The sequence below is a fragment of the Phoca vitulina genome, unplaced genomic scaffold (assembly GCF_004348235.1).
Source record: "Phoca vitulina isolate PV1807 unplaced genomic scaffold, GSC_HSeal_1.0 scaffold9, whole genome shotgun sequence".
Lineage (NCBI taxonomy): Eukaryota > Metazoa > Chordata > Mammalia > Carnivora > Phocidae > Phoca > Phoca vitulina.
The window spans coordinates 15,737,566-15,754,077 of NW_022589712.1; the positions used below are offsets into that span (position 1 = coordinate 15,737,566).

At 40.6% G+C, this 16,512-nt stretch overlaps 1 protein-coding gene across 1 annotated transcript in view; it reads right to left on the bottom strand.

Moving 5' to 3' along the window:
- The window catches only part of MTHFD1L (methylenetetrahydrofolate dehydrogenase (NADP+ dependent) 1 like), a 182,811-nt gene that overhangs the window by 135,645 nt on the left and 30,654 nt on the right, over positions 1 to 16,512 (bottom strand). Inside the window, exons 8-11 of the mRNA XM_032407667.1 lie at positions 16,204 to 16,315; positions 8,883 to 8,974; positions 7,192 to 7,289; positions 4,217 to 4,390 (exon numbers count right to left, since the gene is read on the bottom strand). Coding sequence (XP_032263558.1) covers positions 4,217 to 4,390; positions 7,192 to 7,289; positions 8,883 to 8,974; positions 16,204 to 16,315 — 476 coding nt within the window. The remainder of the gene's footprint in view (positions 1 to 4,216; positions 4,391 to 7,191; positions 7,290 to 8,882; positions 8,975 to 16,203; positions 16,316 to 16,512) is intronic.

Sequence of the window (16,512 nt, forward strand, 5' to 3'; positions counted from 1 at the left end):
AGGGGCTCCAAAACTACACGCTCAAGCAGCGTGTGAATATATATCACTCATCCCAGGTATCTTCCCGGCTGGGAAGTTTTTAAAGGCTTTCATGCCTGACAACAAACTTTATAGTCCACTGGCTTGTGTTTCCCATTGCACTTGACTGATGTGAGCAGTTCAAAGGCCCCGTCAGTAGTGGCTTCTTCTAAATACATGTAGCAAAAAACTCAACGGATATTTAAATAGCCTTCCAAGGCAGAAAAGCAAAATCTTAAAGAAGTCAGTAAAGGTTATTTTTACACTTACCAAAAGGAATATTAAAAGAAAAAAAAAATCAAATGAGGTATTTGGCATGCTACACATGAAAGAAAGTGATGCGAATGATTTTAATTACTCTTTAATGTGAAATTCAGTCTGTTCACAGACAAATTTGGGCTTCTTTTTGACCTGCTCTGTCTGAGCAATTCAGAGAAGTTCTACAAACTTCTGCACAGAGATCGGTGAAGGGCCAACGGAGCCCGAGCCTGCACACACATCCAATGCCCTACAGCTGCACTCCGAGGCAAGTTCTCAAACAAATTCCTTTTCATTAGTGTAACTGGGAAAATATGTAAAACTCAAGAGCCCCTAAGATTCTTTTGGCATATTTCCCTGAACAAGTCCCAATACTTTTCATTTTGTCAGGCAAAGCAAATACAGTGATGTATAGGTGTAAATACCACGCGATGTGTAGCTGATGGAATACAGATGATTCTGACGGAATGAGAAATTCTGAAGTTTGAAGAATAGCTTTTAAAACGAATTAATCTGTGCTGCATTTGGGTTATTAACAGAAGATTTTTTTAAATCCCATTGTTTTATATTTTATTTCTACTGTTGACACATTTAAATCACATTTATGCGTAAGTTCAAATGTGCAACCACAAATATATTATTTAGGTTTCTTGAAGAATTACTTGAGTAAAGCATGGGGAAAGACTCATGTTACAGTATTCAGAAATAAAAGCAGGACACCAAATGGTATTTATAGCATGATCTCAACGTGTAAAAAGGATAGATATAGAGAGAAAATCCTGGAAGGAAATATAAAAATTTTTTAACACTTCCGAGTCATGAGAGATTTTGTTTTCTCCTTTTTGCTTCTCATTATGTTAAATATTTTATACTGTAAGCCAGTCTTATTTCCAGAATATAAAAAAAAATCTTGCAGGAAAAGGAAATAATTCTCCATTTAATGGAGGGGTCCTTTCTATTTCTGAAGAAGCAGGGACAGCATGTGTAATGGTTTGACGATTGTCACTTTCCATAACTGATGTGACCAAAAGTAAAACTACGGAGGCGGTCTTTATCGCAAATGAACTTTTCATTTTAGATTATAAATAAAATGACTGTCTGGCGTTTTAAACTGATCTCAAATATCCAGCTATTAAAAAGTTAGATTAAAAAGGCAGCTTACACACTTAAAAAATACATCATTTGTTGTTTGTGTGGTTTACACAGTGTGGTATACATTTTCTAAGACCCTTCAGGCTTTCCTGCAGATGCAGGTACATCTCAGATTCCTACCCCCACAGCTTTTTTTCCTGATGCAGTTGAAAGGAACACAATTTAATTTTTGTTCCTTCATAGATCTTTGTTTTAAAAGGAACATATACCACAATTTCAGAAAAAGAACTGTTTATCTCTTGGGGTTAAATTTGTACTTGAGAATTGAAGTTTCACTTCATTTCTATCGACAATACGACAACCTGGCTTCTTCAGCTCAGATGCACATACCAATGCCAGCAAAGAGACAGGGCGGGACAAGAAGCAATGTTCTACTGGGCATGGGCCGACACACAGCCATAATCCTGGGAAACCAGGCTAGCTGTCACTCTCCAGCATGCGGCCAGCCCTTGACGGTAGGACTTCAAGTTAAGAATCCGATAACAATACCATCAGAGCTTTTGTTTCAGAAATATCACTTCTGTGTTCCCAGCTAAGGGCAGGGCCACGTATAGATTTGTTTTTATTTCCAGTATTAACAAGTGCCCAAAAGAGTAAATCACAGCCACTCCATATGAAAAATTACTGCTTGATTCTTCCTTGGTATACGGAGAGCCCATCCTCCTGGGTTTTCCTTAAATCTTCTCACCTTAAGCACGGGGAGAAAACCAACAAATCCACCTACCAAAATCAGTCAGAGCCTGGAAAAAGGGAAGCAAATTTGTGGATAAAATACTAAATTTACTTTGGAAGTTCTGAATGTCCCAGAGTTTATTTCTGAAAATAAACTTGTATCAAGCACATTCCACAAAAGCAACACTGATTCCATGTGTGCGCCATACCCTGGGACCCAGTGGTCCCCCAACCCACTCCCCAAGTCAGCTGGCTCCTTTCACGGATCTGGCCCTGGGGGTTCCTGTAGGTGAGGCCAGCCTTTCCTCTCAACATGGAGCTTTCCTGCAGCTCAGTTACGGAGACATCAGGGGTGGGGTCCTAGCTTGGAAAGGACCCCAGTAGGACTGGGAGTCCAACTATAGTGAGCCTGAAAGCCTGAGGGAGATTTAAGCCACAGGCACGGTATAAATTCCTTAAAACCACAGGCACTGAGTGACTCTGAGAGCCCTAGCTGTCTATCCTTCCAAAAGAGTGACAGAGGAGCTGGAGAAAGAGAAGAGAGAAGGGGAGGGAAAGAAATATGAAGAAATTATTTGGCCATTAAGGAGGTGAAATTATAGATAGTAGTTTTATCTTTATTTTAAATAGTTTTAAAACATTGAATTTAAAACCTCTAGGGACTTTTCCTAAGGCGGTCATTAGGCAGGTATACAAGTGAGCACACACAGGGCTGTTGATTTTATCATCATTTATAGTGGCCAAACATGGGAAACAATTTGAGTGCCCATCAACAGAGAGTGGGCTAAATAAATTGTGGCACAGCCTTATGATATTTTCAAATCATTTTTTGGCCTGAATATCCTTGAAGAATTAGAAGCACGCCGACCTGTCGGCCACTGAGCCACCCGGGGCTTCACGGTGCTGGGAAGATGTGTGACATGGAGTCCACCCGCATCCCAGGCATTTTTATTGCCCCCTGCCCCAGAATCTAGGATGGGAGCAAGTACAATGATACACAGTCATGCAAAATGATCGCCAGCTCTACACTGGCCCGCACGGAGTGAGCTAGGTACACGACACACTGCTGAATAACCACACTGTTTACAGAACAGCGCGGGGAAGATGAGCTCATTTATGAAAGACTCCCTGTGTCAAGATGATCTCAAAGGTTACCAGCCCCTTCCTCCGGGTGGTGGGACTTGGGATGTTTTACTTCCTTGTTGATACTTTTCTGCATTTTGGAATGGCTTTATGAGGATGTGTGCCTTTATAACCGGAAAAAGAAACAAGGCGTTTACATTAATAATAAAATCTGCAAAAATAAAGTTAACCAAGAGAAGAGTCCAGTTGTAAGAGACGTCTCTGCCTGTTAACAAACAGGTTTTTGTGCCTTAAGCCTTGGCCTATATATCATCACTAAGTCACAATGAAATTTCAAGACAATAAAGGAATTTATACGGTCTCCTGATGTTCCCTCAGGTCACACTGAAAAAATATTTTGAATCCCTTGTTTTCTATCATTTTTCAGCCCGTGAACATATTTCTTCTTTTAAAAAGAGGGAAAATAAACACTCCTTTTCACAAAAGCTCTGCATTTATCTTTTATAAAATGACCAACACAAATGAAAATGGCCCAATATTAATTTTAAAATGCAAGAAAGAGAAATAATGAACTTTTATAATGCAAATACATAAATAAACATTAAGGATATTAACAGGAAAATCACCTATACATTTTCCATTAAGATGTTATTTCTGAGTAGAACACAAATACCCCCTGCTCAGTTCAAAATATTTTACTTTTAACTCTTATTTTGATTTTTATCACAAAAAAAAAACTAAATGAAAAACCCAAGACAGAACAAGGATAATCAAAACATAATATAAGAAACAAAAAAATAAAATACTGGATTAGCAACTCGTTACACTTTATATTTTGTGGAGGAGACTAATTTGTTTTGCACTGCAAATGAAAACTTACCTCATGTCAAATGAAGGAATGCCAAGTGAAATGGACAAAAATGTCAAGCTTGAGAAAACGACGGATGTGAGGGGTGTGATGACAGATAGAAATAGGGAAGAAAGTTTTATAAACATGCTTTCTTAGTAAAATAGATTTTAAAAGTAGTCTTACCCAGCTACTAAAACGTATTTTCCATCTGCTTGATCCTTTAACCTTTCCAGCAGGGACAAACGTACTTTGGCTTTGCTTTTGCCATAGATTTCAATTTCATCTGCAAGCAATCCTATCTCCTTGGCAAGGACATCCACGGCTTTTGGAGTCTGTGCTTTTGAAATCTCAAGATCGCTGTGGGGGAAACACGTAAGAGGCGAGAGTCTCCTCAGCCTAGGTGGTCACTGCTAGAGTGAAAAGTCATACGCCACGCCAAAAATTCCATCAAAGCAATTGCTTTGTGGTCCTCTCTCCCAAACAGTATTAAGTACAACTGCTACTAATTAATGTGCATGAAAAAATGGTACATTTCTTTAGGGAAGCAACTCTTAAAAACTCATGAAGATCGTAGAACTCTGCCCAGGTACAAAGGTAACACCGATGCTACAGGAGAGAATTGTATATTCCTTGTAGAGTACAGGGCTCTCTGTGGGTCATCACTGTCTTTGCTAACCATGAATAGATGGGTCATTGCATAATGCTCTCACTAGGCTAGCTGCTTGTGTCTCTTGGCTATTCAAAAATGTGGAAATGCTATTTTGTTTTATCTGTGTCCATACTTTTCCCTCTCTTTTTCCTACTTTGAATCCAAAATCATATTTCAAAATATTTTATTAATCGCATAACCGTCAGTAAAAGGACCTAGCACTCGAAGCTCAAGTTCAGACACAGGAAAGTTTAGGAACTCCTGAGTGTCACTGGGCAAATTGTTTATTCTATTTTCCTCGCAAGATGAGAACACCACTGTTCAGCTTACAGGAGTGCTATGAAATTGGCAGGTGCTGAGCTTCTCAGAAGAGTCTTTTGGGGCTCCTGAGCTCATCTACTTGTTTTAATGGGGGTTCAGGCCATCCATCTGCTGGACTGAGCACCTGTTTGAGAGGAAGACGTAGCAGGCACAAGACAGAGCTGGGGACAGCAGGCCTCAGAGACTCGGTCAGTCATCAGGGTTGACACCTGGGGAGACAGCAGTGCCCTGCCTCACGCTGGGGCCCTTATTTGGGGGCCCAGTAGTCTCCACTGGCAGGCGGCCCCCGGCTCTGATTTTTCTTTCTCTCGCTCCTGCTGATACTCGACTTGAAGCCCTCACACTGCTCTGTGTTCTCCTCCACGACCCCATGGAAGTCTGACCTTGGGGCACGAGGTAACAGTGAAACCACTTCCAACCCGAACTTCTCTAAAGTGCGCTAAGTACGGCAGCTCAGAGAGGGTCAGTGCAGCTCAACCCAGATGCAGATGAGGGCTGAGCTCTACGCTTCCTTCCCCGGCTACACCTGCATTTTCATTTCCAGTTCTCCCCCTCTTGCTTCACTGCCTATGCTCCCACTTCATTTTGCCTTCCTGTCTACACCCGTTTTCTCTTTCTCTCCTCCCCAAATCTCTTATGGAAACGCCGACTCTTAGAAAACCTCCAAAGTTTTCTCCTCACTAGCTAAAGAGTGACAGTGATATCGTTCTGATTTTTGAGGAATTTATAAACTACTCAGCCTGTCTTTCTCCCCCACCCGCCCATACCTCAGAAGTCAAATTTGGTTCAGCAAATAAAACATTTCTTCCCCCAAGTGGAATTTATTTAGATTTATGCAAAGACTTTGGTACACAATTTGGCAGAGTCCACCTCATTTTTTTTTTCGCTCTCTGTAAGTAGAACGTACTCATTTACTTTTAAAAATTAAAGTCTTTTAACAACGTAAGTAACTTAAGATATTTGATGAAACAGATTACACAACAAGAGGGGTGACATTACAAAACACACATTCCCTAGAATTTATGTATTAATGAACACAGAAGGGGACTATGATGTTCAGTCTATTTCAGGGGTGAAAACATAGCCAGGTGGGTAGAATGGAACCATGAGTGTTCAGCTGTGGCACAAGGAAACGGATCAAATCTAAAAAGCAAGTTGTTATCAAATGAAAAATTCATCAATTCCTGGAGGCTTTATCTACTGATGATGTGTTGTTTTCAGTGCATTGTTTTCCAATGGCATTTGTGCATGCCTGCACAAAGAGGGTGGGGCCAATTCACTGGAGTGGGGGGCAGCCAGGGGGACCCACGATGAGGCTAGAAAATGCATTTCTCTGGCCCTGATACCATTTTTGAAAAATTTTATTTTATTATGTTAATCACCACACATTACATCATTAGTTTTTGATGTAGTGTTCCATGATTCATTGTTTGCATATAACACCCAGTGCTCCATGCAGTACGTGCCCTCCTTAATTCCCATCACCAGGCTAACCCATCCCCCTACACCCCTCCCCTCTAAAACCCTCAGTTTGCCTCTGGCTCTGATATCTTATCTAATGAATTATTCCTGCAGTATATATTTCCAAATTTATGCAGAGAATATATAGCTTGCACTTCATTAAATGCTACTCTGAAGAAAATACCCATCTGGAGCATCACAGCAAACCCTGTCAGATAGTAGATATTACTATGTTCTGAGGAAAGCTGAACTCACTTCCCACATAGAATGGGGTTTGGTTTGGTTGGTCATATGCCCCCAGCGTAGACACCTACGTGGCTGTGAAGACCAAGCTGACAGATGAGTTGGGCATTTCTAACACTGGAAAGCATATTCCAAACATCATATTACTGTATTTTGTCAAATAGAAGACAGCATTATGTTATAGACCACTAAGAAGAAAAAACAATGCCATTTAATGCAGGATACATCAACAGTAAGGGACATCCTGACTTCAGAAATGAAAGAAATATACACCCTAGAACTGATAGAATATGGTACACATGTTCATTACTATTTAATTTTTAGGGCTTAAACAATAGAATAAATAGTGCAGCAATGTGATTAGAGAAAATTATCCACCATCAAAGCCATAATACCACGAAGTGTGCCCCCACCCAATGGGTAACTTTGGATATCTGAGGCACTTTGGTGCCCTGACGTCACGACAAACAAATCTGGTGGATACCTCGGCACGGGGGAGAGAGGCTGGAGTTTCAAGCAGTGAAGTCTCCACCTTGCATGCTGCTGTTCACGTAGCCATCTCCTTCCACTGCTGACCATGTTCTTCAAGGGACAGAAAGGAAAGCATGTTATCCAAGTAAAGGCTGACAGGGTATGTATCTCAACTATGAAGATACTGTTCAGGGATGTTATGTCATGAAAAGGATTAGAGTTGCAAAATAACCCAAGTGAATATCAGGAACACTTTTGTTCACATGTAATTAGCGTTGTAGGTTTGTCTTAAAAAGGAAAATGTGAGATATAGGTACTTTTAAAATAGGTTAAGTGTTCACTAAAGTCGTCAAGTACTAGAATAAAATTATAGAGTGGGTTCCCCATCTCAGAAGAGAAAAAATGAGGGAAATGTGAGAATGCACGAATGATCAGCTTGGATGCCCGGCTTCCAAACTCTGCAACACCATTTCAAGTATGATCCTTTTACAGTTGATGTAATAGAACAAGAGCACTGAATTGTTAAATGGTGATACACAAAGAGAGCCAGAGAAATAAAATTTGGCTTAGGTTGAAATGTGACACAGTCCTTAGAGAAAAGGTATCATATCCCATTTGGAAGTAACAAGTTTTATTTATTTTTATTTTTTTTAAAGGGGGGGGTCAGTTTATTTATTTCTTTATTTTTAGTGAGCGCCATGCCCATCGTGGGGCTTGAACTCATGGCCCTGAGATCAAGAGTCGCATGCTCTACTGAATGAGCCAGCCAGGCGCCTCTGGAAGTAAGAAGTTTTCATCGCATATACCATGTACGTAAGAAAGAAACTAAAACATGCTTTTGCTTAATTCCAGTGTGGCTGGAATTATAGGCTCCGGTTTCTCTCCTGATATTCAACTCAAGGTCACTGCCAGCAGAATGCATAGCTCGCATGGTGGTGAGCTGGAGATCTTGGGCTTTGGGTCATATAGATGGTTGTGGTTTGAAAAGCAGTCCGCAATCTTCAATACTCCTGTCTTTGAAAGGTGAGCCCGATTCCCTTTCCCCTGAATGTGAACTAGATTGGTGGCTCGCTTCTAGCAAAGAGGAAACAGGTAAATGGTGGTGGCTGACTTTGACAGCTAGGTCATAAAACCTCCTACGGCTTCCTCCTTGCCTTCTCCTTTGGATCACTCATTCTGGGGGAGGTTAGCTGCTCCTATCACGAGCAGCTCTACTGAGAAGTCTGCATGGTGAGGGTCTAAGGCATCTTCCCAACAGCCATGTGAGTGAGCCATCTTGGAAGCGGGAGGCTCTGGCCCCAGTAAAGCCTTCTGTTGACCTCCTGATTTCAACTGCATGAGAGACCCTGAGCCAAAACCATACAGCTGAGCTGTTCCCAAATCTCTGATCCACAAACACTGTGAGATAATAAATGTTTATTGTCCTAGGTTGCAAAATTTGAGGGATAATTTATTCCACAGCAATCGATAACTAACAACAGACCCTGATTTGGGTCCCCGTCCCACACTTGTCATGTCACCAAAGGCCTTATCTACCAAATGGGAATGACATTATCTTCCAGGGCTGTTTTAAGAATTAAATGACATTATGTGTGTAAGGTGCTTAATACTGTGTGTGCTCAACAGAAAACACTTGCAAAATGTTGGCAACTATTCATCAAAGCTCTCAACTCAAAAATTCTCAAAGAGCTGCGTCAAACCAACCTGAATCCGCAGAGCTGCAGCAAGGAGACTGACATCATTCTCTGCAATGAGACCATGAAGATGTACCCCAAGAGAACCATCTCCAAGCTTCCCTAGAAAAAATTTGAGGGGAAAAAACAACAGACTTTCAGGATACTGTCATTTACAACCAATTGCTCCTAGTAAAAAGCCAGCACACTGAGTGATGTTCTCCTTTTCAGCCAAGGGACTTAGGCTGTCATGCACAGCTCCAGGTGGGTCACCAGTCCCTGGCACAGCCTTGGGGCTCTTGACTGACTTTAGAGTCAAGACTGGGTAAAAATCGTGCTTCTACCTCTAACCGGTGACTGTGACTTTGGGCCTGTTAACTACCGTAGGTAGGTAGTTACAACCCCACACAAGTCTGTGAGAATTGAATGTGACACCAAAGTCCTGGGCATCTAATGTCTATGTTTAAATGATTCATATGAAATAAAAGCAGTTTCACTTATGTTTACAAAGTATAGGAAGGGGGACTCAAACACAGCATAATCGCAAAGTGCTGTGTGAAAGATCAGGCTGTCTTTGATAACTTTAAAAATCCCCATCATAAAAGTGAAAAGACCAATTTTCCATAGGAACTGAGGAATTGTGTTTTAGGATATTAATTTTAGGGATGACCTGGTTTTCAAACTACAGAGGCATGTGGAAGGATTCTATCCCCTTCTTCAGTTGGCACTTACAGAGGTTATGAAAAGTAAGCACACATGTAAAATGCTTTAGTTTATATCCTCCCTTAGAGAAAAGAAACATTTCTAATAGCAACTTTTTTGAATTAAGAAACTATTTTCCTCTAGTTTGGACCACTCTACTTTTAAATTATCCATTTTGCTGACAGTCCTTTGCAAGAAAGAGCACAAAACACTTAAGAGTAAGTGTTTTGTGATGTTCTATAGTCAAATGTATTAAGGGTGTTGGAAAATCATATCCCTCCGGTATCATTTCAAGATTAGCAACACTTTACAGTTTTATAAATCATATTTAGGCAAAAGCCAAGAGTCTAGAGAATGAGAATTGTTTTGTTTTGTTTGAACCACTAGAGATCTGATCTAAAGGTCTTGTCCAACCATTATGGAAAAGAAATATGCTTCTCTCATTTTTATCTCTATCTTTAAATGATGAGGAAATAAGAAAAAGCTACAAGTCAGGAGCTGGTACCAATTTATCAATGCACATTCCCAGGACAGAATCACAAGTACCCTGCCATCAGAGTGATATGACCATTCTTCCATAGAAACTGAGAAACTGTATTTTAGGATATTAATATGAGGGATGACCTGGTTAAAAAGTTCTGAACCCAGAGAACTTGAAGCAATGAAGACGGTAACTCAGTGCATCAGGAATAACATTCTTAACAAATTTCATGGCTAAAGAGAATCGAGAAAGGAAATCATTACCTCACCCTCTGCCTGTGTACAGGCAGGGCTCCACCCGGAGGCTGTCTACACTCGGCCTGCCAAGGCTGTCTGCACTCAGCCTGCGAGTCCGGCAGGGGTCCCAGGGGTCCCGTCCCAAACCAAATGGGTCTTTTCACTTCCCACTAAACACTCCTCATTTACTCGTGGTTCTTCCAAGCACAGGTCAATGAATCACTTTAAAAGATGGCCTTTCATTTATAATTTTTTCTTGCTAACCAAACTTGCTACAACAAGAAAATTTAAGGCTAACATGTCATATTGCTTTCCCTGGAAATCAGAACCGTGCTTTCCCTGACAGGAGCTGTTTTGAGACCACCCTGGGAATTTTGCCAGAAATGAAATGGGAGGGACCAACGCAAATTCTTCTTCGGTCTTCCTGCTATCTCTGCTATATGGAAACGTTTCAGCTTTCTTCAGTCTGGCCCAGGGTACCCTTCTTATCACAAAAGTGCTGTATGAACCCATAGATTGAACTCTCAAATAGAGAGTTTCTCATCCTCTGGGAGAACAAGGAACTCAAAAAAACTTCATGTGAAATTTTGAAAACAGGAAAAGCTAAAAAATTACAAATCAGTACAGATAACACTTTCAAAATCACTGGCCATTAGTTTTAAGTTAAATATATTCATCTTACAGGATAACAGTAAAATGCAATAAATGAAATCTTAATATAATGTTTGTAATAATGCTCGCAAGGATTGAACTCCTAGCTTAAAACATCTGAATTCCACTATCAAATAACAATGTCTTACTATTTTTTAAACAGAATATAATGTAAGAATCTTCCAAAAAAGAAATATAATTAAAATATTAGTATCAACTTATATAAACAGCCCTTTTGAAATCACTGATACCGAAGTAGGAAGGAATTAACACATGGCTGTATATTCTAAACAGCTTGAGACTTTTTTAAAAAGTCAGAACATTAAATGTGTTATACTGAGAACTAGTTAAAATTTGAAATGAAACCCGGCAGTAACATCTAAGTCCAAATCTTCCAGAATTTCCTGGAAAAAAAAGGTAAGGGAAACAGGTAATAGATATAACAGATTTTAGAATAATTGGAGTTCAAAATTTATAAGCAAATATCCTTATTTTATTCCAAGTGCACGAAGATAACAACCATATTACATGCGTGTCTAAGGTCTCTAAAGCTACCTTCTTACATTCTCAGAAACTCACTGGGAAGAGTCCTTCCCTGGGCTTGATTTTCAAATACAGACTTAACATTTTGCTAATATGAAGTCTACAGCTATTCTGTATGCTAGAGGTGTGAGGACAATGAAGTGGAGGGAGGGGGAAGGAGAGCCACTGGCTGGCAGCTCCTAAGAAAGAGGTGCTGTGAGGCAAGAGTTCATTTATTCCTCTCAAGAGCCTTGTTCCCACCTTACTCACAAGGAAACTGAAGATCAGAGAGCTTAAGTTATTTGCTTAAAGTCACACAGCTTGTAAATACGATGCAATTAAGAGAAAACCAAAACCAAAACCAAAACCCCCCTCTTCTCTTTGAGTAAGATCAATCTGACCTAAATTCCATGCTTTTCCCACTACATTAATTATACTACCTCCCTTTGGGACCATAAGAGAGAAAGGTGGAGGCCTCCCAGGATCCCCCAGATCATTAGCATGAACCCCGAGATGCACCCCACACTAAATACACCTATGCTCACTTAAAATGATGCTGTCAAATACTCTGACCCACAAATTGCTGTTTTGATACTCTTCCCTGGGCCCAAGACTTAAGACCAGCTTCTCTGTCCCATTTGGCACATCAGGAAATAAGTCTTTTTTTTTTTAAAGATTTTATTTATTTATTTGACAGAGAGAGACACAGCCAGAGAGGGAACACAAGCAGGGGGAGTGGGAGAGGGAGAAGCAGGCTTCCCACTGAGCAGGGAGCCCGATGCGGGGCTCCATCCCAGGACCCTGGGATCATGACGTGAGCCGAAGGCAGACGCCTGACGACTGAGCCACCCAGGTACCCCAGGAAATAAGTCTTAATATTAAGAGTGTGAAATGCTCTTGCTTAGGATGAATTCTGCTCTTTAGCAAGCAGAGCATTACAAAATCACAGCTTCTGTGATTTGAAACTTAATAATAAAATATTCTTATAGCTAGAAAACTGAACATTAACATATCCCTCTTTAGTTAGTTAGTTAGTTATTTTTACTTGGTAAGGATTTATTACCTAATCATTAAGTCATTCACTTTCTCAACTCACTTCCAATAGATCAGATTTTCCCTTTGGCATCTCACAGATTTTTATATGCCAGAGTAAAGCACCATAGTATCATTCAGTGCTATTTGGGGAAGATACATGTCCCTCTTTTAAATCTAAACATTAGACTCATGCCACAGAAGAGTGAACAGATCCAACAAGGTAGGTGTAATTGTTATCTGAGCACTGCTTCTGGGATATCAGCCATCTGAAAAATCTCTCCTGGGATTAGGTATTCAATAAAATGCCTCTATAGAATTACCTCATTATAAATCACCGCGTCCCATCTATTTTTATGGTGGGGGCGGGGGGCGGGAATCCCTGTACCATTAAGATGAGTGTGAAAATTTCATTATAAACCCTGCCTTTACCCAATCACCAGTTTATTAAGAATTCTTTTGAAATAAAAGCACCTTTCCTTTTAATAATGCTTTAAAAAGTCTCTTTGTTTAAGATGGCAAGGTTATGCAAAAAAGAAGGGAGAAAAGCCTTTCTTCAATCTATTTAGAGATCAAATTTTCATACTAATCAAACTTGTTAAAATTAAAACTGACTGGGGTACCTGGCTGGCTCAGTCCATACAGTGTGGGACCCTTGATCTCACAGTTGTAAATTCAAGCCCCATATTGGGTTTAGAGATAACTCAAAAATAAAATCTTTAAAAAAAAGGGGGGGATCTCTCTAAAAAATAAAAAATAAATAAATAAAATTAAAACTGACTATCAGGAAATATCATGCTCTTATGAATAATGCTGACTGCAAAATGTTCATCCATTTAATCTATTTCATCAGTAGAGCATTTTTCATGTTTCTCTTTGCCTCTCAGCCCTATTTTTGAGGAGACAAGTTCAAGGAGATGTCTCTATATTTGCAACTCACTTAAAACTGCAATCACAGTACAATTCTGAGTCCAAGTTTATTCATTCATTCAACACTCAGTATTTACTGAGCATGTACTATGTGTCACGTACTATTTTGGGCACTAGGCATTCAAAAATCAAGAAGAAAACTACTAGTATGGGACCAGACACATTGAAAATAAACTAACCATGGACACTGGGGAGGGTATGTGTTCTGGTAAGCGCTGTGAATTGTGCAAGACTGTTGAATCTCAGATCTGTACCTCTGAAACAAATAATCCAATATATGTTAAGAAAGAAAAAAAGAAGAAGAAGAATGTAGCAGGAGGGGAAGAATGAAGGGGGGGAAATCGGAGGGGGAGAAGAACCATGAGAGACGATGGACTCTGAAAAACAAACTGAAGGTTCTAGAGGGGAGGGGAGTGGGAGGATGGGTTAGCCTGGTGATGGGTATTGAGGAGGGCACGTTCTGCATGGAGCACTGGGTGTTATGCACAAACAATGAATCATGGAACACTATATCTAAAACTAATGATGTAATGTATGGGGATTAACATAACAATAAAAAAATTTAAAAAAAGTAAAAAATATATACAATATATATATAAATAATATAAATATATGTACATTTAAAAATAAATAAATAAATAAATAAAATAAAATAAAATAACCATAGTCAGTCTACATAATTGTTCTGTCAAAATATAATGCCTTGGTCTTTTTTGTTCCCCTAGAAGGATCACTGCATTGAAATCGAATGTTTTTATGAATGCCTTTAAAAAACTAAAGGTCCTCAAAAGAAATGTATTAAAATAAGGCAGTTTCACTAAAAAAATATTATGTCACCTTCATATATTGAAGCATAGGGCTCAAAGGGATTCCAAAAAGTAGCTTCTCCCACCAGCCAGGGTTATGCCAAAATTGTCCTAAATATATAAACTCTAATTTAAAAAAACAGCAAGTAAATATAACAGCAAAGAAGCATTCATTTAAAAGAACATAAAGTCAGAACTGGCTTTCCTAATCTAAATTCTAAGCAGAGGAGCAAATCTGCCATGCCCATCATTTATGGGCTAGGCATTGGTTTTTTCAGGAGGGAAAAGAAAGTTATACCCCAAAACTACATATACTTCAAAGAGGTCATTTAGTGCAAGCCTTCTATTTGCTAAAAGGAGCAATGAATCCTATATTCACATTATATTATACCTCTAATTGCTTCATTCATCTGTGTGCTCTTCATCCAAGAGCCGAGTACCTGAGCATTCTGGGAAATTCCTGAGCATCATCCCTTGCATCCTTCAATCCACCCCACCCCCTGCAGCCCCAGAGGGTTTTTAATCTGACTGGTTAATTATGGGAGGCGGGACATTTCCTAGAGGGGTGAGTCCATTATTTTTCTTTTTGAAGAAACAGTTATTATATGAATTTCAGTAACATTTATATCACATTGTTTTCTTTTCCTTCTATTACATTCCAATCAAATTAAGTTTAGTGCATTTTTGGTGGAAAAATGTAAAATAGTTATTTCAAGGTGACTGGATCAAAGTTTTACATATACACACACAATCTGATACTATCCTCTATTTCACTCTCCTATAGAGCAGTCTAGGTTTCAAGATCTAGAACCCCAGTGTGGTCCTGGCAGAAGTGGAAGAGGGCCGAGGCCTCCACCCACTTTGGCTCCACTTCTGACCACCTTTGGGGAAAAATGCCACACACCACGCCAGCTCAGCACAGTCCTCTCCAATGCTGAAATCTGAAGGCTGCAGGTAATGGGGAGGGAGGGTCTCTTGCACACACGTTACTCAGGGACTTGTAAAGGTGGGCTAGGTACAGTGGAAAGCTTTCTGAGCCTCAGAGTGTCTTTCAGGGAGTGAGAAAAGGGCATCCCTCTGGGCCCGCTCTACTGGCCCCTCGCCTGAGCGCCCTGCTGTGGGCACGGCCTGAGCTCCTTTGAAGGTGGGTCTCGTGTGGTCCCAGGCACTCCTGGATCCCTTGGTGAAATACCATCCTCAGACCACCTCTGTTTCTTTCTTTTCTTTTCTTTTTTTTAAAGATTTTATTTATTTGACAGAGAGAGAGAGAGAGAGAGGGCACAAGCAGGGGGAGTGGCAGGCAGAGGGAGAAGCAGGGTCCCTGCTGAGCAAGAAGCCCGATGTGGAGCTCGATCCCAGGACCCTGGGATCATGACCTGAGCCGAAGGCAGACGCTTAACCGACTGAGCCACCCAGGCACCCCCACCTCTGTTTCTGATGGTGACTTTCACACTGCTCTGAGGTGACTCTGGGGCTCCAGGGAAGTTTCTGAGGAGTCAACACAAGAGGCAATCGGGGAGACACAGAAGGGCTGGTCTCCGTTCCCGTCCCTTCCAGCAACTGTTTTCATCTGCTTTGACATGTGGAAATTCACCTAAGGTTTCTCTGGGAGAACAGATTCGGCTTCGTTGTATGAGACTGAAAACCACTATTTCTAGCGTACCTCACACATGGACAAATTATCTACTTCAGGTCACAGGTGACTGGACTGCTCAACGCGAGAGGCCAACAGGGGCACGTCTGCACGTGGGCGCAGGAGGCGGCTACTGTGGTTGGCATCTTGGCTTCTCTTTGCCCGACAATATGGTTTCAATATCAGGTAACCCAAAAGGTAGGCACATCAACATTCTGCGTTTCCTATCCTGGGCACGGATGTTGACGATGACCAACCTTTCAGGGATGTCCTCTCTTCTGAATAAGGTTCACGTTTCTCATAACAATCTCACCTCTTTTCTTCAGCAGCCCAACACCAATTTTAAGACATTTACCCACCTGATAGGAAGTCATTGGAACAGTTGAGAACTGTAGTTCCTGGTTGTATCCAAGAAAGGGGAATCTCTTCTGGCTTGGGAGAGCCCAAGACCACAATATCAGCCTCAAGAAGCTAGAAAGAAAAAGAAAAACACCATGCATGTTTTAATCTGTGGCAGAGACACATGACTAGCGATCCGTGTCAACTAGCTTCCGATGCAATAGATGACCATCCAGAGGTTGGTGCCACACGGATGACATGGACAGACTCACATCACTGACTTTCTAATGCAGCACAAATTAGCACAGGGCGTGACTATCATATCCCAG